Source organism: Mustela nivalis (assembly GCF_964662115.1).
Source record: "Mustela nivalis genome assembly, chromosome: 7".
NCBI lineage: Eukaryota > Metazoa > Chordata > Mammalia > Carnivora > Mustelidae > Mustela > Mustela nivalis.
Window position 1 is genome coordinate 8,085,153 of NC_139026.1, and position 25,732 is coordinate 8,110,884.

Here is a 25,732-nt window from a genome sequence, read left to right on the forward strand (position 1 = left end):
ACGGTTCTGGTGCTGTGGAACCAGCAGCATTGGCGGGGGGCTCCAGCATGAGGCCAAGGGAATATCAGTGCGGGGGAAGCATGGGTGGGGAAGGGAGAAGTAGCCCACAAGATTGGAAGGTTCAGGCAGCTAGACAGGCAGGGGGGCAGCCAGGGCTAGGAGACTCCAGCAGCGGGTGTCTGGATTCTGGAAGGGGACTGGCACGGATGAGAGGGAGCAGGGGGTGGAGCTGGGTCCTGCAGACATCCCAGCACTGAGGCCTGGCTAGGGGGTCTCACTGCAGGAATGAAGGAAGAGAATTGGGCCAAGGCTCAGATCGAATGTGAGATCACATAGACAGTCCTAGAGGCTGGTGCAGAGCCCCACAGATCAGTTGGTCCCAGAGGCTGGGCCTGTGCCATGACTCCAGTGGGGACAGAAGGGCCAGCAGAGCCCAGGAAAGGGTAGACCCTTTAGCAAGCCTACATACCTTATGGTAACACACCCTTAAGGGGACTTCCTTAGGAGGTCTAGGTTCAGAAAAGGACCCAGGGAGCCCCCGGGACTCATGAGTACAATCCCAGAAGCTAAATTCCAGAATCTCCATGACTTTTATGTGTCCTACTGGAGACACTGGCTGGCTAGTTTCTTCTTTTTATTTTAAACACAACTCAATCCATTCCTCTTCTGCACCCATCTTGAGTCATTCTTACCTAAGAGGAGTCTGAGGGTCAGTGTTTATTTAGTATACGCCGTCTGCATGCAGCAGTGGTTTGAGCACTTTATTGTACTGATGAGAATGAGGCACAGAGGGGTAAAGAAATTTCCCAAAGGTCTGGTGGCCCAGAGAGAGTGAGGACAGAGTCCAGACTATGGACATCCCTGCTGCCCACCCCCCCAGCCAATGCTCCCTTTCCCCTGTGGCCCCCCCACCATTGGACTTGCCATGGTAACCAAGCCTCCTCCAGCGTGGGAAGCAGAGGCTGCGTAGCAGTTACCTAGCAACTCCCCATAACCAGGTCAGAGCAGGGAGAGGGAGGTGCCATGTGCTGCCCACCCAGGGGAACTCAGTCCTGTTGAAATGGGATTGCCCTTGTCAGCACGTGGCCACAAATGACCCTGGGTAGAGCCGTACCTGGAAGCACCCGTGTGGGGGAGTCTCACAGCAGGTTCAGGGCTGGAACTATGGCACAGACCTGACTGGCAGGGGTCTCTGTCCCCACAGCAGGTCCAGAGCCTCACTGTGTACAGTTCTGGTTTCTGGGCAGAGCGTGGAAGCTGTCCCCACCGACATGCTGTTTTAACATGCATGTGGGAATCCACTGAGGGAAGAATGTGTGTGTGTGTGTGTGTGTGTGTGTGTGTGTCTGTGTGTGAGTCTGTGTGTGTCCATGTAGGCATTTCAACTCTGAGGGGAATGCCGGGCAGCTATGCTGCCTCACACTGCCTTCTTGTTCTTTAACTATCTCAAGAATAGTTTCCGGAATGGCCTGGTTCATAAAATTAGTGCATCTTCTTCTAACATTTCCTGTAGACCGGGTCTTCATAGCCATTGCTGCTGTCACTCTACCCCATCCATTTCCTCCTTTAGGACTGGGCTCTGCCTGGGTCCCCAGTTTTTGCCTCCTGTAAGGTCCCATCAGCTGGTCTAAGCCAGTCAGGGTGGTCTCATCCTCTTAGACATGGCTGGTTTAGGAATGGCAGCTGACCTAGTCATGCCAATGGGGTCCGAGGGAATGACTGCTGTATGACTTTTGTCACAAATTTAATTAATTAATTAATTAGTTAATTTGAAAGAGAGTGAAAGCATGAGTGGAGTGAGGGGCAGAGGAAGAAGCAGGCTCCCCACTGAGCTGGGAACCCAATGTTGGGCTTAATCCTGGCACTCCAGGATCATGACCTGAGCTGAAGGCAGTGGCTTAACCGACAGAGCCACCCAGAAGCCCCTATTTATTTATTTATTTAAACGATTTTATTTATTTATTTATTTGAGGGGGAGAGAGAGAAAGATCGCACAAGTGGGGGGTCTCAGGCTCACTCACTTTCCACTAGTAGGAGTGGGGCACTCAGGAGATGCCTGGATAAGGCTTGGTATTAAAAGTAAAAGACCTAAAAATTTTTTTTAAAAAAACCATAAAAAAATTAAAAAAAATTTTTTAAATTAATAATAAAAAAAAAGTAAAAGACCTAAAGGAGACAAGCATCCCTCTTTCTGAACAAGTCAAAAATATGCCTCCTTGGTCCTTCCTCTCCTAGGTTGGAAGTGGAATTGGACTTGTAGCTGCAGGACCAGCTTCTTCCAGGTTGAATCGACTTCCCTCCTGCCCTCCCTCTCTCCCTCCCTTCCCTCATTCATGCATTCATTCATTCACACATCCGAGCTGAGACTCGTTCCTTCTGGCTTGTGAGAGCCAGTCGTGCACACATCTCTTCCCCACTCCCAATTTGCTGGTGTCATGCTGGTGGCTTGAAACCAGCCATGGTGGCAGGGTTTTTTGTTGTTGTTGTTGTTGTTTTAATGGACTTAATTTTTTTTTTAGGGGGGGAGCACTTTTAGGTTCACAGCAAAATTGAGCAGAAGATAGTCTCCTTATACCCCCAGTTCCCACACATGCACAGCCTCCCCCATTATCAGCATCCCCCACCTGAGCGGTGCCTTTGTTATATTGGGAGAAGCCAAAGCAACACATCATCATTATCACCCAAAGCCCATAGTTTACCTCAGAGTTCACTCTTGGTTTGCACACTCTCTGGGTTTTGACAAATGTGTAATGACATGTGGCCACTGCTCTAAAAATCTGTGTTCCACTTCTTTTCTCCCTCCCACCTTACCCTTGGCAACTGCTGCTCTTTTTACCATCTCAATAGTTTTGCTGTTTCCAGAATGTCCTAGTGTTAGAATCATACAGTATGTAGACTTTACAGATTGGTTTCTTTCACTTAGTGAGAGGCATTAAGGTTTCTACATGTCTTTTCATGGCTTGATAGCTCTTTTTTTTTTTTTTTTAAAGATTTTATTTATATGAGAGACGAAGTGAGCAAGTGAGAGAGAGAGAGAGCGTGAGCACACAAGAAGGGGCAGAGGGATAGGGAGAAACAGACTTTCCACTGAGCAGGGAGCCCAATGCGGGGCTTGAGTCTAGGACCCTGGGATCATGACACGAGCGGAAGGCAGATACTTAACTGACAGCCACCCAGGAGCCCTGATAGTGCATTTCTTTTTAGTACTGAAGAATATTCCATTGTTTGAATGGACTGAAGCTTATTTATCCAATCCCCTCCTGGAGGACACCTTGGTTGTTTTCAAGTGTTGGCAATTATGAATGGAACACCCATAAACATTCATGTACAGGTTTTTGCATGGACATAAGTTTTCAGTTCCTTTAATAAATACTAGGGAGCATGATTGCCAGATCATATGTTAAGACTATGTTTCGTTTTTCTAAGAAACTGCCAAACTGTCTTCCAGATGCTACCAATCATTTTGCATTCCCACCAGCAGTCAATGAGAATTCCTGTTGCTCCACACCCTTGTCAACATTTGGTGTTGTCAGTGTTTTGGTCCTTGGATTTTCTAAGAGCTGTATAATGGTATCTCGTTTTTATTTGCATTTCGCTAATGACATGTAATGTCAACCATCTTTTCACGTGCTTACTTGTGATATTCTATTTTCTTCAGTGAGGTGTCTGTTCAGGCCTTTTGCCCATTTTCAGTTGGGTTGTTCATTTTCTTATTGTTGGATTTTAAGAATTGTTTATTTTGGGTAACAGTTCTTTATCAAGTAGGCTTTCTGAAAATATATTTTCCCCTTCTGTGGTAACTCATTCTGTCTTCTTATTCTTCTGCTGCACGGTAGGAATATCTACACTACAGAATTGGCAAATGTGCCGATTGGGGCTTTCCTTCAGAGGGCAGTTGCTTAACATTTACCAGCACACCAATGCACGTATGCATCAACCATTTATAGGGTGAATTGCTCATGCATGAAAAAAGGTTCAGTGCCGTGGAGGAGGCAGGCTCAATGAATCCCCAACAATGCTATAGAGTTCTGAGTATTGGGATGGAAGCAGAACAAGGATGCAACAGGAACATGAAGGAGGGACATGTACCGCAGCCATGAAGTTGGGATGGCATCCCAGTGGAGAACTTGAGCCCTGAGCTAAGTATTTCAAAGTGAGTAGCTGTCTGGATCCCTACTGCCCAATGAGGTAGCCAGCCACTTGCCCCATCTCGCTGTTGAGGGCATTCACACTAGCCACATTAAGCAGTCAGTGACTGCAAGTGACTGGAGACTGCCACATTGGACAGAGCAGATAGAGAACTTGCCCATCACCATCACAGATGTGCTACTGGACCTCACTGATCTAGATCAAAAAAATGCGGGAAAGGCATTCCAGGCAGAGGAACCCAATGGAGAGACTCAGAGCTCTGAGACACCATGACTCATTCTGGGGAGAGATGAGCATTGTGGCTGAACAAACAGGCAGCATTCAGATCACACAATGGCATTAGTGCTGAGCCTGGGAGTTTAAACTGTGGCCAGAAAGCTAGTGGGAGCCCCCGGAGGCTTTTGAACAGAAGCCTGATGTCATCAGCTTTGCATGTTAATAAGGTCTCTCTGGCAGTCAGTGGGCTGGATCAGAAGGGCCAGCCCAGAGGCAGGGGTTGGGGGTTGGACTTGAAATGAGGCAAGGACTGTGGCACAGCTGCAGAGGAAGTAGAGAGATGTGGATGACCCACTGGCTCATTGCATCTGGCCTCTATGGGGTGTTTTGTAAATAGTTGATTTAATGAATGAATTACAGCACAGTCCAGATTATACGACAGGGTGCATATCCCTCCGGCACCGTGGGCGCGATCTATTGCACAAAGAGTATGAGAGCATTTCTTTTCAGCGGAAGGAGGAAGGGGCAACAGGGTGAGAGAGATGGAGGGGAAGGGGACTTCCTGTCCTGTGTGAGGGAGCGAGGGCTCCAGTGAGGAGGGAATGAGCTGTGCGGGAACTCTGATCTAGGTAGAGGGTCTCTGGGGCCCAAGGACAGGGGCGACTCAGAACTGCGTACAGGCCGTTCTCCACCCCTCCTCTTCCCCGACCCACCTAGCCACACGGACTACAGGGCAGAGTTAGCTTCCTGAAGGATTGGGGTATTTCCTCAACATGCTGATGCAACGGACAGCGGATTGACCGCATCCGGGAAGATGCTGTCCGCGGAGGATGTTCAGGGAAAATCGAACCTGGCCAGAGTAGGAAGCGTTAGCAGACCTGTGCTTAAACACACGAGACACCAGCCTCCCTCCTGTGGACTCTCAAAGTAACTGGAGATCTTGAGGGCACGTGGCTGAAAGCTACTGTAACTTGGGCATCGATGCTAATATCACCTTGTTTGCACCTACGGGTCCATGAGGCCTGGGACCTCTGGGTTACAGAATGAATGATAGGTGACACGAGGCAGGTTTCACTTGCTCATTCATTAAACAAATATTTGTGGAGCCTCTGTGCACCGAACACAGTGCTACATGTTGTGGCATACAATGGTCCACAAAACAGATGATCCCTGCCCCCAGGGAGCTTAAAGTCTAATAGGCCAATAGACCAACTTACACGTTGTTCAGGAAAAGCACCAGGAACCACCAGATAGTCCAACGGGAAGGATTTTTAGATTAGGGTCAGGCAAAGATAATTGGAGAAAGTGACATTTAAGCTGAGGACTGAGGGTGCATAGGAGTTAGCTAGGTAGAGGGAGACCAAAAGGTATGGAGGCTTTGGGAACCAATCTGGAGGCTGAGAGAAGGCCAGTGGGTGGGAGCGTGGCATCAGGGAGGGGAGAGGCACAGAGGAGGCTGAAGGGGGGAAGCAGGGCCAGACCACCCGCAGCCACATGGGGACTTGGATTAAAATCCAAGTGTGGCAGTTGGCAGGGGAGTGACGTGATCGGGCTGCTGTTGTACAAGGATCACTCTGGCATCTGTGTGGAGAATGGACTGGGGACAAGAGGATATGCTGGGAGAAGCGTGTCCAGGCTCAACGGGTCACCAAGGAAAAGATATGGTGGTTCGGCTGTGGTGATGGAGAGACGTGGAGGAACCTGAGAAGTATTTAAAAGAAACAAGACAACATGCTTTTCCCGTGTCCTTGTTTTGGTACACACAGGCTGAAGTGTTAACTTTTGACAAGGCAAATAGCAAGTACTCGCCCAGGCCAACCTGTCCTGCCTGTGGCCCGTTTTGCTCTGGGTTAGTTGATCTAACGGTGCCCCAGTGACATGGGTCATTCCCTCGCCTCCAAGCAGGACCACACCTGATGCAAGTGCATTTTATGTTTAAAGATTTCCTGAGAAAGCTTTCACAACTTCTGTAACCTCTGCTTATCTTTAAACTAATCACCATTGGGAAACCCGTGTGTGGCCTTTTTCTGAATGCTAGTCGTCCTAAAGTTTCTTGATTCTTGATGGAGGTGGAGACCCTGAAGTCAATCACCTGGGCCGTCAAATGCGGATGATGTCATAACGGCAGTTCTGAATCACGTCTCATTTGTAAGCGACAGAGGAAAGTGCCTGAAGATCCCTAGAAAAAAGATCTCTTCTGATTTTTGTGGCTCTCTAGCTCCCTGTCAAGTTCTGTGCCATCACTACTCGAAGACTGGTCTGTGGATGAAGGCATGTCACCTCAGAGCTTGTGGACACGCAGCACTGGATCTGAATCTGCATTTCAACACCTTCCTCAGGCAATCCACAGGCACTAAATTTTGAGAAACACCGCCTTCGATCACCCTGAGGCCATCTAAAAGTGGGTGGGCAGTGGCAGTTTCCAGAGATTGGAAATTGCAGGGAGCCTCGGCAAGTGGGTAGAAAATGGAACCGGTTCATCAGGAACCGGATTTTCTCTGGAAGTTCCCTGCCCCCGGGTCATGCAGAGCGTTTCAGCTGAAGTCAGACATCTGTGCTGTTTCCCGGACTGGGATTGCGTGGCTTGTGAGGCCGGGAGGACACGCCCCTGGCACTGAAATGCTCAGGTGGAGAGGAACTTCCCACGGGCTCCCCGAGGCAGCACCAGAGGCCCAGCAAAGCCACTTCCCAACAGCCCCTAAGTAGGGACAGTTGCATCCTTATCCTCTTAGCCTAGTCCCAAGGGCCCTAGTTCTCCATGGGTGGTTGGGGTGACTCTTGCTTCCTCCTTGCCACGATGCGCGGGGGCAAGGCCATTTTAGTACTACCCAACGCCTGGGGCTGGACTTCAACATCGAGTTCTAGGGGTTTCAAGAGCTCTGCCCACACTGCGGGGTGAACCTCCCCAGGCCAGAGCCCCCCACGCCCACAGACACAACACACAGCCTGGCAAAACACTGGCATTGGTTGTATCATTGTTTTCTTGAGGAGTGTTTCAAGGCACGAAATCCAGGCCAGAACCAAATCATTTCCCTCTCTCTCCACTGGGGCCGGTCCTCCTACATCATCAGACAAATGGATGGGGTTTGTGGGCTGTTTAAAGCATATGGTTTGTAAATACTGTAAAATCAAACATCACTTTTGGCTTTTATTTACTGTAACGTGTTCGCATCACCTAGCACCAAAATAGCTTGTAGGTCTCCTTTGCCTTGTTTTCTCTCTCCCGGCTCCTCATCCTTCGCCTCTGTGTTCCCCAGCACTCCTGTCTCTGCTCTAATTCCTCCTTCCCCGCTGCTCCGTCCCTCCTTCCCCTGCTTGTCCGCCCCGCTGGCTCCTACGCTGCCTGCCGTCTTCCTCACCTGCCCCACGTAACGTCTTGCCTCCTTTCCCTCCCTTTGTGCCTCTCGAGCTGCTCCTTGATCTTTTGAGATGACTCTGCTATCCTTCGCGTCCCCGGCTCCCATGTCTACAGGCTGCGCCAGACCGCTCCACTCCCCTGGCCTCTCAGGGCTGCTTTCTCTTCCCTCCCAAGACTCACTGCAGAGTGCCTGCTTTTTCCCTTCCCCTCTAAAGGCCACGCAGGGATCACAAAACCATAGAATTCGGAGTCAGAGGGACACAGCCTGTGTTACACTGACTGTTACTTCTGAGTCAGAAACTCTTTCTTCTCCCGTCACCCTCGGTAATGGCCGCCCGGTCACTCCTTAGAGCAGGAAGGGCTGGGGGAGAAGACAAAGGGACAGGCCCACCTCACCCCCATGTTCCCTCACCAGCACAGGCACCCCACCCTTTCATTTAGGTCTCATGAGACACCCCCCAACCCCATCAGGGCCCTTGGGCAGACATTTCTGCCCCCCAGGTCCCACTGAGTTTCCTGGCCAGTTTGTGCTTCACACCCACACCCCCGTGGGAATCACAATTCTATGTTGAGGTGGCAAGAGAGAGAGGGTGGCATGGGTGTCCCTTGCCCCTCGTGCAGCTGTTGGGGGGGGGGGCTGCCAGCAATGGCTCAGCAGCTGGATCCTGACGCTCGTGGCAAAGCCGGCTCCCACCCAGGGTCATGCCGCAGCAGGTAGCCCGTCGGCAACGGCAGGTCAACGCCCCCGTGGACTGGGCTTGTCTCTGTGCCACTGCGCAAAGCATCCTCAAAACATGGGAAAACAAACAGAGACCCAAAGAGACACCCTTGTTGCCATAAAACAATGGCTCTCAAATCCCGCTTTCTCACCCCGGGCTTCTCCAAACATTTCACAGAGTCTCAAAGCTGCTTTCTTGGTATCCCGGGAAACAGAGGTGACTCCCAGGTAAGCCACTGGGGATTTGTGAAAATCCCTCCATCTCCCAGTGCTTGGCTCCTCCGGGTCTCTGATTCCCCAGGTCAGTCACAGGGAGGAGGATTAGCCGGGAACACGGGCTGCAGGGAGGTGAAGGTCCCCGCTGAGCGTGGAGCGGGAGACCAGACTCGCCCTGGCTGCAGGACCCCCCCTCCCCACCCAGTGCCAGTCCTGCCTTCACGGCCCCTCCTGCTCCCAGCTCAGCCCCATGGGGCCGCGCCTTTGTTCTCAACCCCGCTGAGCCCACCCTTGTAGAACGGAGGGAAGCTGCCTTGCAAACCCTGGAGGTGAGCAGGGCTGGGAGGAAGCGGAAATGGGCCCCCAGACCCGCCCTGCCCTGTTGTTCTGGGACAACCCCGGGCGTGGATCTCGCTCCGCTGCTCTCGGCCAACAGTGCCAAGGCCAGGAGGAAGCAGGAACGTCTGAAGGACAAGGACGGGAAGAACTGGGAGTCTCCTGTCCCTGCCCCCCACCCTCCAGCTTTCCCACAGCCTTCCACGCGCCACTGAGGGGAGCAGAAAAACAAGTATGAATCTAATTCTTCGCCTGACTTCCTTTCATATCAACTAAGTAACCAACGATATCGCCAATAAATTACTACTATAAAATGCACGCGCACACAGGCAGAGGTGTGTGCGTGTGCGCGCACCCGTGTGCGTATGTGTAGATGGCCCCGGCTTCTCTTCCTTGCCCCTCTCCCGCAGGCAGCTTCCGATGACAGCCTCTGACGCCCCGGGAAGGGCCTCATCGGATCATGGGTGCCACGTAGTTGGCGGGGAAGAGGCCCAGTTTGTTGTGCAGGCGGCCGGTCCACCAGGACGGGTTGGAGCTGTCCAGGACCTCGACCACCTCTCCGCAGCGGAAGCCCAGCTCGTCGTCCTCGAGGGCCTCGAAGTCATAGAGCGCCCGGGCCCACCGCACTCGCTGTTGGGGGAAGCACAGAGGGGGTCCCGCTGAGCCGTGGTGGGGGGTGCTGGCCCTCCGAGCCGCTGTCTCGCAGGAGGGTCCTGCCGGCTCCCACACTGAGACCAAGACCTCGGCGAGGACAGAAAGCAGACCCCGCAGCCCAGTCCCAGGCCTGACCTCAGCAGAGCCCACCTGAGTCGCGCTCCGCACTCAGGACTTCCACCGCCAGAGCAGTTAGTCTCCCAGGCCCCAGGAGCATCCTTGACAGCTACTGCCTGGGCGTCCACTCGGAGCTCTGAGCAGCTTGCTTCTCTCCGGGAGGACCAGCCCCTGCTCTAAGTGCCCCTCTGGCCACCCTCATGGAGCCCAGGGAGGGAAAGCCTACGTACCCCGGCCACTTGGAGCTGCACGGGGTCCGTGTGTCTCCGGTGCATGAGGGCGGCGTTCATTTCGCTGCCCGCGCCCATGCCACAGTGCCCATCGTTTATGTCAAGGCTGCCTCCTCGGCGGTCCTGGGAACACATGTAACAGAGGACCAGTCACCATACCACGTCCCTGTCAGGCCCCCCGGCGCCTTGCTCAGATGCCACAGACACAGCCAGTGCTCCAAGGATACTTGCTGCTGGTGACAATAAACCCCAGGTGTTGGGGGCAGGGGCGGTGGAGGATGGCACAGGGACCTTCGATTGTGAAGACGATGCCAGATTTCATTCACTCAAGGAGTATTTATCAGGCGCCGACCATGTGTCTGGTACCGTCCTAGTCACTGGGGATATGTAGCTGGAAAGAAAAGGTCTTTGTCTTTGGGGATTGTCGGTTTAGACGGGGAACTACACACATTTAAGTGATAACTGAGCTGAGAGAATGTCTAAGTCTGCCAGGGTAATCAGAGAAGGCTTCCTAGAGGAGGTGACACTTGAACTCTAGCTTTAGAGGAGAAGGATCAGCCAGCAAAGGGCATTTTAGGCAGAGGAAAGAGGATATAAAATGCCGCCAGGTCATGAGAGAAAACACAACAGACCATTCTGGTAACTAAAGATAGTGCAGAGTTGCTGGAATGTGTCTTTGCTCAGGGAGTGGGGAGGGTGGGGCGTGGGGGTGGTTTAGGGGGAGGCAGCAGCAGATGAGGCTGGGGAAGCAGATACAGGCAGCCTACAAAGGGCTTTGTGTGCCCTACTAGGGAATTTAGGATCGATGTTATCTGGCTGTGTTGTCCATCTCGGTAAGCGGCCCCAAACCCCATCTGGAACAAAGCAGGGAGTAAGGAAATAAGCAAGCGGGGCTCTATTGTGGGTGTTAATCCGTTTTTCTCGTGGCTCTCCACAGCCAGATGGGTTAGGGGGCACGGATAGATCTGGAACTGCACTGACAGGGAAATGAAACAACGGTTCACTGAATCCTCAGGGTAGGAGTGCGCGCGCGCGTGTGTGTGTGTTTGTGTGTGTGTGTTCAGGCAGGGAACCAATGAATTCACAGGGCCTTCTTTGCCAAGAGCAGTTCCCATATCATATTATCATATTTCTGCCAGTTGTGAGGTCCCGGATCTCCGTTATGAACTCTGTGAGTCCTCACAAGGCTGGGCAGGGCCCGAGACACTCCTCCCCACGGTCCCAGGACCACGACAGTCCCCAAGCTTTGTTCGCTCTGTTTGCATCTGGTGTTGTGGGGGATTTTCACACGCTCCGTGCCCGTGGGGACAGGGTGGCCCGAGCCCCAGGGTGGGGGAGCAGGGCGTCTTCCCTACCTCACGGCGCCCACGTCATTCCTCTGCTATACCTGGTGGAAGTGGGGGTGCTGCAGATAGCGGTGCTGCTGGGCCTGGGGTGCCGGGGAGTACTGCGAGGGAGGCGGTGCCGGGTGGTCCGACAGCTTCCGGATCATGGAAGGCCGCATTTCTTCTCCCACAGCCCCACTGAGGTGCGGGCCTCCCTGGGGCCTTCGGTCCAGGCTGTTGCCCCGGTGACCCTGGGAAAAGATGATGAAGATGATGGAGATCCGTCCCCCTTGCGCATCTCCCGGCCCCCCGGCCCCGCCCCCCCTTGCTGCCTGCTGTTTCCAGACTTTGCCCACGACCTCTCCCACAAACAGCTGCCGGCACGCGGGCAGCCTCAAGAGAGCCCATGGTTTGGACCCTCATGGTTTCAAAAATGGTCTCCAGTTTCTCAGGTTCTCCTGGGTTGGGGACTCCGGCTCCTCTGGTTCACTTTTCCACGTGCCACCCATTGAGTCCCTACCCAGCGGGCTTGTTTCCCTCTCTGTAATCAACCTGAAATATTCTATCTTACTGACACAATGCCACCCCTCCTTATCGCGTGTTGCCACACCGCCAGACACCCTCCCCTCCCCATAAGCTCTGCCATTGACTCTGCCTGATTTTGAACTGTCATTTATCGCCTGGTGATAGGGCCCCAAACAGCAGCCCTCTTGCGGCACCATGGAAACCAGGCCTGGCGCTGGGCACGTGCTGGGAAGGAGCACGGCTGTTCTGCTTAATGGCACCACAACCTTGTGACTCAGAGGTAATTTCTTGTTATTTTTATTTCATAAACAACTACACAGGGCCTGGGCTTCGTACATGCCAGGTGCTGCTCGAAGTGCTTTACAAATATGAACTCATTTCACTCAGTTTAATGCATCTTAGGCTACCCCTCTTTCCTCTACATGCACATCCTGGTAAATTAATACCTCTGTTTCTTGGTTTAAATAATTCACAAAGTCTCAGTAAACCTTTGTTTTTCTTTCTGAACTCTGACGTGCCCTTGCTGGGACACCCTTTTCTCCTAGGACTGTCCCTTCTTAGGCTTACAATCAACCAGTTGCCTGAGATGGTTTTCTCCACTTCCCCCAGAGCACCTGTTGCTTTGAAAGCCTCAAAGCCTTTCAAATAACTCATTCCAGGGATTTCAATTGTTTTAACTACTCCAGAAATGCTTCTTCCTAGAATACCCATTTCTTTCTTACAATGATGTTGTTTCCTTTGGAAGGAATTTTATACGTTGTGTGCATGTGCATTTTCTAATGGGAAGCAAGTTAGCATTTCCTTGGTGCCTACTCTTGTCCAGACTCTAAGGCATGTGCTATCACTGTATTATCTCATTTAATCCTTACAACAGCCCAGTGAGGGAAGTATTATATTCTCTCCATTCTCCAGATGAGAAATCTGATACTCAGAAAGGTTTCTTAACTTGGCTAGGTAATAAGGATAGTTAGTGATGAAATTAGGATTTAAAGTTAGGTTCAGTGGGTTGAGCCTCTGCCTTCGGCTCAGGTCATGGTCTCAGCATCCTCGGATCGAGCCCCACATTGGGCTCTCTGCTCAGCGGGGAGCCTGCTTCCTCCTTTCTCTCTGCCTGCTCGTGATCTCTCTCTCTCTGTGTCAAATAAATACATAAAATCTTTAAAGTTAGGTTCGTCTGAGGGTGCCTGGGTGGCTCGGTTGGTTAAGTGTCTGACTCTTGGTTTCAGCTCATGTCATGATCTCAGGGTCATGGGTTCCAGCCCTGTGTCAGGCTCCGTGCTCAACTCAAGATTGTCTGCTTGAGGTTCTCTCCCCCTCCCCTGTCCTTCTGCCTGCTCTTGAGTGCTCTTTCTCTCTTTCTCTAAAATAAATAAATAAATCTTTAAATAAAAAAGTTAGGTGTGTCTGATGCATTTTCTAGTAAAATAGTACTCTATATTCCACACCATTCCAAGAGCAAGCATTCCAGATCCAGTTTTTTTCTCCAACACCCCCAGCCTCCCTTTCTCTGACAAAGCTCTACCTGCCGCCTTAGTCCCAGACTCTAGGCGGCCCTCCTACCTCCCCATGTGTGGGCCCCTGGCCTTCATCTTTGGGCAACTCCTAGGCTAGGCTGGAACTGTGATGTAGTACTATCTATGCGAATAAAACAAAGCACCCACAATTAAGAGCTAATGTTTGGGACGTGCTCGTAGCACTGTTAGGAGCGATGTCAGGGAAGGGGCTTACGTGGTGTCCTCTAACCTTCACCACCATCTACGAGCTAGCTGTCACCATCATTCCAGTTTTATGGATCAGGAAACTGAGGATCAGACAACTTTCCCAAATCACATGGTTGGGAAGTGTTATGAGATGGTTTAAATTGAGGTCTGACTTCAGACTTATTCTTTCTTCCAGAATCCTCAGAGGAAATGCTCATCGAATGTGTTGTCTCGATGGGTCACATAGGACTCCTGTTGTCCAAAATCTGTGGACTGGGGATGATCGGGACCTGAGGCATACCTGATCCTCTCGGGTTCTATCCCTCAGAAAGATCTGCTTCTGTTTGGAGATGGAAGTCGTCCTGTAGTAGTCCACCAGCTTATTTAGAGATGGAAACTTCTCTGTCCATAGGAAGTAATTACCCTTGTTGTCTCTCATGACTTTGAAGTGCTGAACGTCATCTTCATGCCTAGAGATCAGGGTGAATCCAAATTGTATATTACATGGTGACAATGTTCCCATGCCCAGGGCTGACTGCATCCAGGGTTGCTGGAGTTCTGCTGGGGCAGGAAAGGGGATGTGGAGTACCTGCCCATCACAGGGCGGGGGTGCTGGCTCAGTCAAACTCTCAGGGGGAGATTGGTGCAAGGAACTGCTCAGGACACGGGCAGCATTAGAAGGGATTTCTACATCAGCAGAAGATAATCTGTCTTCTGACACTGGAGCCAACCTTTTATAAGAAAAAAAAATGTCCGAGCACTTCAACAATGACCAGGTCAAGGACTTTTTACAATGTTTGTTTGAAACGTGGCCATGCCTGCGTCCTGTACGACGCCAAGGACTCCACCAAGGCTTGGAGATGAGAGGTTTTTCACCCCTGTTATCTTTCCATTATCAGAAATACATTGAACCAGTTCTTTTAAGCCCATAAACTAGCTCTGGATAGTAAGAGACTATTTGAGAAATTTGTCGCACTTGGTTCTCTACTTAATGGAGATCTCTTGGTCTTGGTTTATGTTTTGCATAAATAAAGTTACAAAGTATTTCGAACCTTTGGGGAGAAAAGTGTTATACAGCCATGCAGTGTTTTGACTGAAAAGGACCTCTGATGGGGCGCCTGGGTGGCTCAGTGGGTTAAGCCTCTGTCTTCAGCTCAGGTCATGATCCCAGGGTCCTGGGATCGAGCCCCGCACTGGGCTCTCTGCTCAGCAGGGAGTCTGCTTCCTCCTCTCTCTCTGCCTGCCTCTCTGCCTACTTGTGATCTCTGTCTGTCAAATAAATTAAAAAATAGAAAAAGAAAAAGAAAAGGACCTCTGAGGTTGTTTAGTCCTGTCTCCATGTTACCCATGAGGATGCTGAGGCTCCAATTGGTGGAGGGGCTTGGCCAAGGTCACTGTGAGTGATTGGCAGAGCTGAGGTGAGAACCCTGGCTCTCTGATTCCAGTCCAGTGAATTGAGCCTGTCATACCATGTACACGTGCCAAGTTCTTTCGGTACCTTTTGACAACAGCTGGAATCATAGTGATGGGAAATATTTCTATCAGGGATGGAGAAATTGGATGTTACTCATCTGGAAAGGGAGAGCTTGGCCTTTACTAATAGCTCCAGTCTTTCCCCATCACCAAGGCATTCTCTTTTCAATGTCAAGTTTATTCGTCAAACAGACATACATTTCTATCTAAAAATAAACCAATGATACCAATTGCCTGATCCAACAGAAAGGTCAAGAATTTAAGGAGAGTTGGGGAGTGAAGATACCTCTGAAGATTAGTGCAGGTTTCTTAAGGATGGACTCAGTGGTTCGTGTTCAGAGGGGACAGGAATTTTGATTGATCTTCAGTCTCATCTTGTGAGCTAGGCTCTGTTCATGGCCAGGTGAACCCATATGGGGACCTCTGCTTGACTGCTCTGGGCCAGGAACTGACACTCTGCAATCACTGTGTGGTCTTCTCCTCGGTGTTGGCCACTAACAGATGCTTCCTTCGCTCTAACAACACATGGCTTAATTCATAGTCATTACTCCTCACATCTGTGTGTGGAGGAGGAAATATTCTTGTGATATAATTATTCATCCACCATCTCTTAGTCAAAGAACTCAGAGTGAGAAACATTAAACCCCCCGCCCCCCATGAGCTGAGAGGATGGATGTCAGGCCTGCAGCCAACCCTCTGGACCCATGGAGAGAGAGAGTGGCTGCACCATTGTCTCAAGTTCTAAGAGAGGCAGAAAAAAGGATATAAGTCAGGGCTCTAGCCTCTAAAATCTAGTGTTTCAGACCCTTAACAAATGCTAAGTGATAGAACCACAATTAGCTCTTAATTATCTTTGCATGACAGAAGGCAGATGTATAAATAAATAAAAATGATTTGCTTTGGAATATATTAAGCTACATTTCTGCATAAGATGTAGTAACAATTATGGTAATAATCACAAGAAGCTGCAAGCTTCTGTAAGAGACTGTGGCAGAAGTCAAGGCTGATCATTTTGGAGAATGCACCTTACTGGAGGAAATATAAGCCACGATGCCTAGGTAAAAAGCCACAGTGCACTTCACGCAAACCAGAGGCACCAAGAGATGCCCTTCAACATAACCACTTACCTGGTCCAATCTGTAATCAGAACCCTTAAGAGAGGTTTGACTGTAAGATTTATTAATAGAGCAAAATTGCATTAAGACCTAACAAATTTAGAATTTGTGACACTTCAATATTGGCCTGAGCTAAAATTTCCTGTTGCCTAAGCTGTGAAAAAAAAAAAAAAAGTTTTAGTTAAGGAAAATTAAGATTTTAAGCAATACTGCAAGGGCAATGCTAATGAGAACAAGCTATTTTTGAGCCCTGTGGAGGCACACGTGCATACAAATTGTTGACCCCTTATTCCTAAGTCCTCCCTACCTATTCCTTAAAATAGCTGTTTAAAATGGTGAAGTGCCCTCCGTTCATTACCTGAGGTTGGATTTACGCACCTAAACCACTGAAGCTATATGCCTTTCAATGTGCACTGAATGATCCAGACCAACATTTCCTGTCAATGAACTTGACAGGAGGTTCCACTGTACAGGTGGTCACGTCTCCTCCTGCACAGATATCAGCATTAACTTGTGCACTTTCACATGTGGTCACCCTGCCTGATGGGTGACTCGTGATCCCAGACATGCTGACCACACGCAGTGCGCTCAGACTTGGGGTTTCTGAGCGCGGGGCTGTGTCATGTTTATGCCCGGACTGACTCATTTCCTCCCGGGTGCTGCATGTTAGTGAGATTTTGCTGCTCCGGTCCCTCGGCCCAGCCCTCCACAGCTCGGATGTGTCGCTGTCAGTGTGCTGCATTACGGTGTGCTGAGCTGGCCCTTCTTTTATGCAACCGCCTACAACAATGACTTGGGATTTTAATTTTCCTCTGCGCCTTCTTCAGACACATATCAGTAGTGGAAGAAAAGGTTTAGATTTAAACCCCAAGAGAGATGTGGACAGCTGGGAATTCTTCCTTCTCCTGCCCCACGTCCCTGCACAGAATGCACGTCCCTGAATGCCTGCTGAGTGCAAGGTACTGGAAAAGGCACAAAGGTGAAATAGATTAGGATCCTGTCCTTCCAGAAGCACTTTGGCTAGAGGAGGAGGCAGAGGAACATATATGGCATCCCAGTTGATATGACGCCTGGACCCCTTGGCCACCATGTCCCTGAGCAACAGGTCACATTCAAGAGGTCACCCCATGGCCTTAGCAGTCTGGGTTGGGAATGGTGAGTACCTGACGGAGATGGAGAAGTCCCCTGGGGAGCTCTGGCTGGCCCGAATGATGAAGAAACCAATCTCCTTGCCCATAAGTAGGTTCTCTGCCTGGTGTCGTGAGAGACCTTCATGAAACCATCTATGGGATGAGACAAAATCAGAGAATCTTGTGAGATGCTGGGGTGGTTGGTAGGGGAGGGGGAGAAGCGATGACCCAAATGGACGGAGGCTGGGGACTCTGGTCAGTAGCGTGCGGACAGAAAGAGAGGAGGGGCCGGGGCCTCCGAAACCAAACGTGCGCTAGGCAGCTTCCAGGCAAAGCAACTGAGTGTTCCCCTGATGCGCTCCCCTTTGTTCCTTCCCTCTAGGAGAAGCCTCTCTCTAGCTCGGAAAACCTGAATCATGGAAATGTGCCACTGCACCAAAATGGGACAGCGTGGGAGTGACTTACTGCGGGAAGCAGCCTCCTGCTGGCAGCCCTGTGAGGGATGTCACTAGGAAAGATCTGCAGGGACAGATGACGCACCAGGACGACAGGAACCCCTTTGGGTGCTGGGGGGCCGGAGCCGGGAAGCCTTGGGCTCACGCCCAGGCAGAGAGCTCAGTGGGGCCCCTCGGAGCCCAGGGACCCTGGGGACCCTGGGGATCTGGGTGGCGTGGAGCCAGGCTAGCAGCCGCCAGAGAGCAGCGTCTACGCAGCCAGCTCCTGGGAGCTCCCCCAAATCCAGGAAGGTCATCTTTACTGTGGAAAAGAAGGAATGGAGAAGAAACTCCTTTTTCCAGGGACAGTTGGGGTGGCAGCCTGCAGTGCTGTAGCAGGTGGCAGAGCAAACAGAGGCTACGGCCTGAGGGCAGGGAACCAGAAACCTCTCAGCCACAGAGCAAAAATGAGTGTTTGCTATCACTCAGCAGTGCTGCCTGGGACGGGTCCCTTTCCTCCAAGGTGGCTGCTCAAGGGCTGCCCCTAGTCTGTCCGTCCCTTTAGGGTGAAGGTCTGACACGCTTCAGAGTCCTTTGTAAGCAGTCCCTGTGCTCTCTAGAATTTGGGAACCTGACCTGCAGATAGGAGTGGCAGGAGGGATGTCCTTATTCCAGACCGGACCCTGCAGGGGAAGTGTGGTTGGGCCGTGAGGGGCCCGAAGCAGAGGGTTTCCGGCCGCCAGCTGCCTGGAGAGCCTATCAGAGTGTCTGCCATGCTTGGCCACAGGGCTGAACTAGCGACCACCACAGCTTGCCTTGCAGAGGGAATGTAATGGGGCTGGAGAAGGGAACAGGGCCTGCTCCACAGCAGCCATACCTCGAAGGAAAGATTTTGGACGAGGCAGCGAGTGGTTAGGGGATGGTCTCGAATTTTCCAGACGATTCGAGGACAAATACACATTTGTCACTAACCCAAATACACATTTGTCCTCGAATCGGAGTTTGATACGTGACTTTAAAACGGGCGAAAATGTCCACACACTACTTTTTAAACGGGTAGGCAGGGGTATATTTTCACCCATCATTCCAAAGCTACTCACTCATTCATTCAACTGTTTTTTTACCAAATACCTACTACGTGGTGGCCTTGTGCTGGGAGCGGGGGACGCAGCGGTGAGCAAAGCAGACAGGAAGGCCTGCCCTTGGGGAGCTTCCGTCCTATCCTGCAGAGACCCCAGAACCCGCCAGCGGGCCCCAGAGCCCACTGAGACCGCGATAAAAAGACTTCAGGGGGTGGGGAGGAGTTAGAGATGAGAGGGCAGACGAGTCTCCAGAGGAAGGACAGTGGTAACTGCAAGGGGACTTGGGATCACGAATTTTGGGTTTTGGGGGGTTTTGGGAGGAAGATGGGAGAAACTGCAGCATCTTTGCTGAAGGGAATGACCCAGGAGAGAGACAGAGAACTGATGTGCGAGAGAGGGAGCAGGAGTTTCTGCTAGAAGCAGACGATTCTTTCCAAACAGCTGCAGGAAAGGCATCCTTGTCTGGGCGCAGTTGCAGGAGGTGGGTGGATGCAGTGAGTCAGGGGGGGGGGGTTGGGGTAGAGGGGCTTTTCTGGTGGCTTCCTCTGTCCCAGTGATCCCGGAAGCAAGAGCCCCGAGCCTCGAGGGCTGTGGGGGAGGGGCTGGAGGTCTGAGGAGCAAGAGGGTGGCAGGTAGTCTTCTAGAAGGGCCTCTGGGTGGCTTAGTTGGTTAAGTGTCTGCCTTCCCCTCAGGTCATGATCTCCTGGGATCGAGTCCCGCACTGGGCTGCCTTACTGGCGGGTGCTCCTCTCCTCCCTTCCCTGCTCATGCTTCTCTCTCTCTCTCTCTCAAATAAACAAAATCTTTAACAAAAGTAGAAGATCACAGGGCAGCCTCAAGGGTTGAGGTCGGTGGTCGTTCTGCTGGTTCAGTGGCCGGCCCTGGTTCACGGTGAGCGACGCTCCTGCACCTGACCAGAGTCACCAAGACCACTTTGGGTTTCTGACAGACCTGCGCTCTTTTAAGCCAGACAGTGACTCTCGGAGATTAGATTTCTATCTAACCCTTGTGGTCAGTTCTTGAGACAAACGAGACGCAACCTCTATTTTCCTTTTTCCTCTTGATGAAAGGAATTTCCTCTCCCCGCCAAAGGTTCTCAGGGATCTGAGATCTGAGATCTTCTCTAAACCATTTTAGAGAAGGCAGGGAGCTATTTGGGATCCCTGTTGAGGATGAAGACCTTGGGAGGTAACGGGGACATGCCCACAAGGACAAATCTGGGCGTGGGGTGGCCAACAGCGCCCCTGATGGAACTCGTGGAAACCCTGTGATTGCAATTATAGATGAGTTTGGCTTATAAAACCTAAAATAGGTGATCCGTGCGCATGGTGTAAGATTCAAAAGGGAATGCAGCGAAATGCAAATCTCCCTCCCACCGTGGCCTTCAGAGGCGTGGTTCCCTCTCCAGAGGCAACCAGTTTTGACAGTATCTTGGGTATGCATAGATAATTTTAGTGACTGCTGAAGAAGTAAGGGGAGTGTGTGTGGGTAGGCCCCTGTCAGCGGGCTGGAAATACTTACTCAGGAAACTGGATGTCTATAAAATTCTTGGGCACATATCCTTCTTGGCTCCCAAGCTCCGCCTTGAACCACTCCTGTTGGTTACTTAAGATCTACACAGAAGAGAAGGAAATACAGAGACTGTAGGGAGGACACAAAGCCAAAAAAAAAAAGGGGGGGGGCTGCAGGGTGAAGAACACCCTTTCAGATTTAGAGGGAAAAAGGCCAAGAGAACCACACAGGCACTGCAGTCAGGGGGCAACAGGTTTCTCTCTGGAATTTGGCTTCTTTGACCCCGAGCATTTCTGACCATGGGTTCCGCCCACACATGGAACCCCACCATGGTGTGGACTCCCCGACTCAGCCCTCGGGGGATTCTCTGCATATTCTGGAAATTCATGGGTCCCAGATCTCAGCCCCCGATGCCCCTCATTTGAGCCAATGCTGGGAAGGCAGGAGTGGCCACCCCATGATCTCTTCTTCTCTGCCAGGTAACCAAGGACCTTTAAAAAAATGTAATATTTTCTTATTTCTTTAAACAAGCCAATTAAACTTAAAACATCCAGTGGGGCCAGCTTTGAAAACAGTAACTTTTTGTGTTCACACTCCATGTGTTTCACAAACAATTTGGACAGAACTCAAGATACTTGGGATGCCTTTTCTAAACTTACTTTTAGTGCCAGATCCCGAGCAAAGCCAAAAGTTCTGTCTCCTGATTATATGGTCCTTCGTTGACTGTGACCCCAAATGTTATCGCTTCCCTTGATTACTCATATGAGTCTATGTGGCTCTGTGTGGCTTCTGGTTATTTCAGAAAATGTTTCACTATTCAAAGACAAATGTTTGCCCCCAACCTCCACTGAGAATGTTTCTAAAGTCTGTGGCATGGACTTGAACAAGAATGGAGATGGCGGAGCCAAGCGATGAAAAGAAGCTCGGCGATGTCATTGAACCCTGGTGAGCTACGCGGGAGCCCTCCTCCTTCTGGACTTTGTGTGAGAAGTGATCAAGCTGCAGGTTGGCTCAGCCGTATTCAAGTTTCTGCTTCTTGCAGCTGACAATGCCTTAATTGGATGGAAGTGCTATGCTGAAGGAGAAAGCAGAATTGGGTAGGGAAGACTGCCTGGAGGAGAGGCTTGGGGACGAAAGGAATTAACCCAGGCTAAGTCTGCTGGTGCAGGAACTTCCGGGATGGGAGGAAGTGGGGTGCATTCTGGGAACGAAAGGCCTAGGCCTGGCGGGCGTTGAGACTGTGGTCCCTGGGGCAGAGCCAGGGGAGAGCAGAGGCACAAGGCCATGTGACCCACGTAGAAAAGTCTGAACTTTTATCTTGAAATGTATGGGGAGCCACTAAAGGCTTCTGAGCCTTTAGCTCAGAAGGAAAGGGAAAGAACACAGTAAGAACTAGAGCCCAGAAAGAGTTCTATGCCCGAGCACGAAGACAGACTGCAGGGGGAGGTCTAGGAAGGCAGGGTAGTCATGCTGGCGAGAGGCGAGGGGCTCTTTTAAAGGAACCTGGAAGCAAAGTGTGCAGGATTGCATGACTGTTTTCCGAACCAAGGGAGAAAGGGATTCTGGGAGGGCTCCGGATTTCAGCCTTGGGAGACTAAGTGGGTGGTGATACCTTGGCTAAAATAGAAAGTACAGGAGGAGGAGTGGGTCTGAAGAAGGGCTCATGGGCCTCAGACTGCACATGGGTGAATCCAAGTTGCCCCTGGGGCCGTCTGAGAAGAAAAGTTCGGGGAGCAGCTGAAGGTGTGCGTCTGGACTCAGCAGAGATGTTGGGGCTGGCGTTTGGGATTGGAGAGTCATCCTAAAGCAGGTGGAGTTGAAGTCCGGGTCCCACAGATTTTTCTCTTCCAGAGACGGGAAGAAATGACGAGAGCTCACTAACTGATATTTCTAATGTCACCCCGAGGTGGAAGAAAGGGGCCAGCACTCTGAGCTTGGAATGAGAAAACCTAGTTTCTAGCTAGGCTCTGTCACCAGCTGTATGACCTTCGACAAGTCAACGAGCCCCCTGAAAAATGGGGCCAGTAACAACCAGCTAACCCCTCACAGAGCTGATGCGAGGATCAGGTGAGGCCTGGTACCTCGAAGTCCTTCAGAAAGGGTACGCTGTTTTTAAAAACACAATTCTGCAAAATGTGGTATTCTCAGGAGGGAGGACTCCAGCTCTGAAGGACATGGTAGGGTTTATAAGTTCTTTAAAGTATTATATGTGCATGTTTTGAATTTAATCACTTGTTCTGAAGAAATAAAAGTGTGTCCCATATTTGGGTTCTAGAATTGCTGAGGACAGAAAACTTTATAGTTTCTAACATCAAATGTGACTGCTGGTATCACTAAGGACACGTGGGATGTGTATGCCGAGGGGGGTAGAGTGGGGTAGGGAGCAGAAAATCTAGGTCAGAAAAAGAACTAGGAAACTTGGCACACAAAGAACACAAGGGCATTTCACTCCATGCCTTCACCGCCCCCCCACCAATATATGGCTTTGGAATTCCTTTCTCCCGTCACACAGGAGTGAGATGTTTGGGCTGTGTAGCCAATGTCAAGTATAAGGTGAGCAGGGATAAAAGAGGCCAATTGGAAATTGGCTCATCACGGTAAGAACCAACTTTGTAACTTAGTTCTCCAACCTGAAACCAGCTGTAATTTTAGTAATTGTGGCTCATACCCATCTACCTCCTGTAGCAACTGAAAGATTATCCCACAATGCCGGCCATTTCTCCCACCACCTGGTGCTCCGTCTGCCTGAGATCGTGTTCCCAGAGAGGTGAATTTACAGGCTTTTTATGGTGTATAGAAGGCAAGGTTTTAAAAGAATCTCATTTTCTGCAAAGAAGAGTGTCTGGGGGGAGGTGGTTTCTTCCTGCCGTTGCTGGCCCAGGGCCCCATACTTCCTGTTCTTCTCATCTCTCTGCCTATTCGGTTCCCCCTATCTCTTGTCCCCATCATGAAAACCTAAGCAAGGGGTTCAGTCTGAGCACATGAGGTTTTAGACTTCACCTTACGATGTCTTAATTTTTATAATGTTGCTTACGAGAATAATTTTCTGGGTTACATGGCCTGAGAATAAGTTAGACGGGGGAAGAGGACAAAATGTACAGTTGGGAGAATTTTTAAAAATTGGATGGAATTATAGCTCTTAGAGGCAGAGCAGAAATCTGAAGTATTGAAGTTAATTGACGTAGGATTAACTCTAACAGCTTTCAGGTCACTGTTTCAGTAGGAAGAAATGGAGTTGAGCTGGACACGTTACAGAAGCAGGTAGAAAGGGACTGGGTCAAGAGACATTTTTAAAAAACGACCGGCCAATTTCAGAGGGAAATGCAAGTCGGGTGCTGTGTGTAGCTACAGGTCTGGGATGGGGTGGGAGGTGGAGTTGAGGCACAAACATGAAACCTCCAGCTCCTGATGTCAAACGTGTCTCTCACAGGAGAAGCGGGATCGAGTTATCTGGCTGGAGTTCCCCGTCCACCATCTTGTTCACCATCCTGTCATCTAGTGAGCACCTGCTGTTTGCACTTAGGTGCTGGGAATACAGATATGAATAAGCTGAGGGCTTTGTCCTGGGGAAGTCACAGTCTGGAGTGGGTGGGTTGGTGGTGAGCTACTCAGACATTGTTTGTGCCTTCTAGTGAGAAAGTCTGTTTAGTCTTTTAGCAGGAAAAGCCTAGGAGGAAAGAGATCCCAGGAGTAGATTACTGGGGCAGTCAAGAGCCGCCTTTGGAAGCACTTGCAAGATCTTGGGGCTCGTGACCCATCTCTGGAGTGGCGGAGTAGGGTTGCGGTGGCTCGGAGAGACCCACAGGCACAGCACTAGCCACCACGATGCAGAACCGCGGTGGGGCTCAGCCAACAGGCCCCTCTCCACTTTTCTTTCCACCGCTAAGTGGCAAGGGACAGAATTTGAAAAGAAGGAGAGGTCTGCCCTTCTGATGGACTTCTACACGAGCCTGCAGAAACGCAGTTTAACAATTCAAGCTGTTGGCACCGAGCACCTGTTTGGGGCCGGGACTTGTGTGGGGCGCTGCTGTGAACACACAGAGATGAACGGGGCATGGCTCTGCTCTCAGGGAGCTCACAGACCAGTAGAGGAATCAACCACTCATTCACTCATCAAATGTTAGGGAGGGTCAACTCTCTGTTGGTTTGGACACGGGCGGAGCCAGCAGTCAGGATCCCGCAGGGTAAGGGCTGTGATGAGAGACGGGTGTAGAGGGTGCGCAAGGGCATGGCTGCTCGTGGATAACGCTCATGGGAGCGGAGATCGTCAGTGCCTTGAATGAGGTGTGTGTGTACAATGCTGTGCGACAGCTGAAGTGGGAGTGATTAATTTTGCTGGAGCCATCGGGAGAGCAGAGTGAGGCTTCCCAGGCATGGTCAAATACGTGTGTACAGGAAAGAGGCATTCGGAGCATGGGGAGAACCTGACACAGCACAGTGTGTATATGGCAGTGTGACCTGGGGCATTGCACACACAAAGGTGTGCATGTACATGTGTATGTACAATTGTGTGTATGCACAATTACATTACTAGATCTTTCCAAGGTGACCACAGTTAGAAGTGTGTGCATGGGTGTGCATATATGTGCACGTTCATGGGTAAGAGCTTGGTGAGGTTAGAGAGGAGGTTGGGACAAGGTGGCTTGAATTTCAGTCAGTTGGTAATGGAGAACCACTGAATGCTTTTGAGTAAGGAAGTAATCTGACCTGATTTGTCTTCCAGAAAGATCCTCCTGAGAGCAGTATGTTGAAGGAATAAGAGACAGCAGGGGATGAAGTTAGTCCAGGGGCTGTGGCAATGGTCTGACTGGCAGCAGGAATGAGTAATGTTGAAATAACGGCAACTGTTTATGAAACATCCACTTTGAGCTGGGGCCATTACCTCTAATCCCTTCAAGAACCCTGAAAAATAGATACGGTCTCCACTTACAGATAAAGACAGTGAAGCTCAGAGGAGGTAAGAGACTGACCCAAGGACACACAGCTAGTCAGCAGGGATTCAAACTCAGATTTACCAGTTCTAAATTCTAAACTCCTGCTTTTTACTTCATCAGATCGCTCTCTTGTGAAGAAGGGGATTGCTTAAGAGATCTCAAGAAAGAAAAATAGTCAGGGCAGAGTGCATGTTTAGGAGAGAGGCTGAACCCCATTCAGATCCAGAAGAGGGACAGTTAACAGTGTCAAATTCCACAGATGCTCCAGTAAGGTCATTAAGGTCCACATTAAAGAGACCACTGGTGGGGTGCCTGGGTGGCTCAGTGGGTTAAAGCCTCTGCCTTCAGCTCAGGTCATGATCCCAGGGTCCTGGGATCGAGCCCCACATAGAGCTCTCTGCTCCACCGGAAGCCTATTCTCCCTCTCCCACTCCCCCTACTTGTGTTCCCTCTCTTGCTGTGTCTCTGTCCAAAAAAATAAATAAAATCTTAAAAATATATATATTAA

The 25,732-nt window shown here is 50.6% G+C and overlaps 1 protein-coding gene and 1 long non-coding RNA gene across 5 annotated transcripts in view; one reads left to right on the forward strand and one right to left on the reverse strand.

Annotated features, from left to right (window-relative positions):
- Window positions 1–2,970: 2,970 nt before the first annotated feature.
- Window positions 2,971–9,232, forward strand: LOC309869259. Its single transcript, XR_014314068.1, has 3 exons — window positions 2,971–7,116; window positions 7,241–9,092; window positions 9,134–9,232. It is a non-coding gene; the product is annotated as an uncharacterized lncRNA (long non-coding RNA).
- The window catches only part of GRAP2 (GRB2 related adaptor protein 2), a 62,810-nt gene continuing 44,561 nt past the window's right edge, over window positions 7,484–25,732 (reverse strand). For all 4 annotated transcript variants that reach the window (XM_082740032.1, XM_082740031.1, XM_082740033.1 and 1 more), the window contains 6 exons: window positions 20,300–20,391; window positions 17,296–17,415; window positions 13,846–14,014; window positions 11,382–11,570; window positions 9,995–10,117; window positions 7,484–9,623 (listed from right to left, as the gene is read on the reverse strand). In XM_082740032.1, coding sequence (XP_082596158.1) covers window positions 9,444–9,623; window positions 9,995–10,117; window positions 11,382–11,570; window positions 13,846–14,014; window positions 17,296–17,415; window positions 20,300–20,391 — 873 coding nt within the window. In that variant the 3' untranslated portion in view covers window positions 7,484–9,443. The remainder of the gene's footprint in view (window positions 9,624–9,994; window positions 10,118–11,381; window positions 11,571–13,845; window positions 14,015–17,295; window positions 17,416–20,299; window positions 20,392–25,732) is intronic.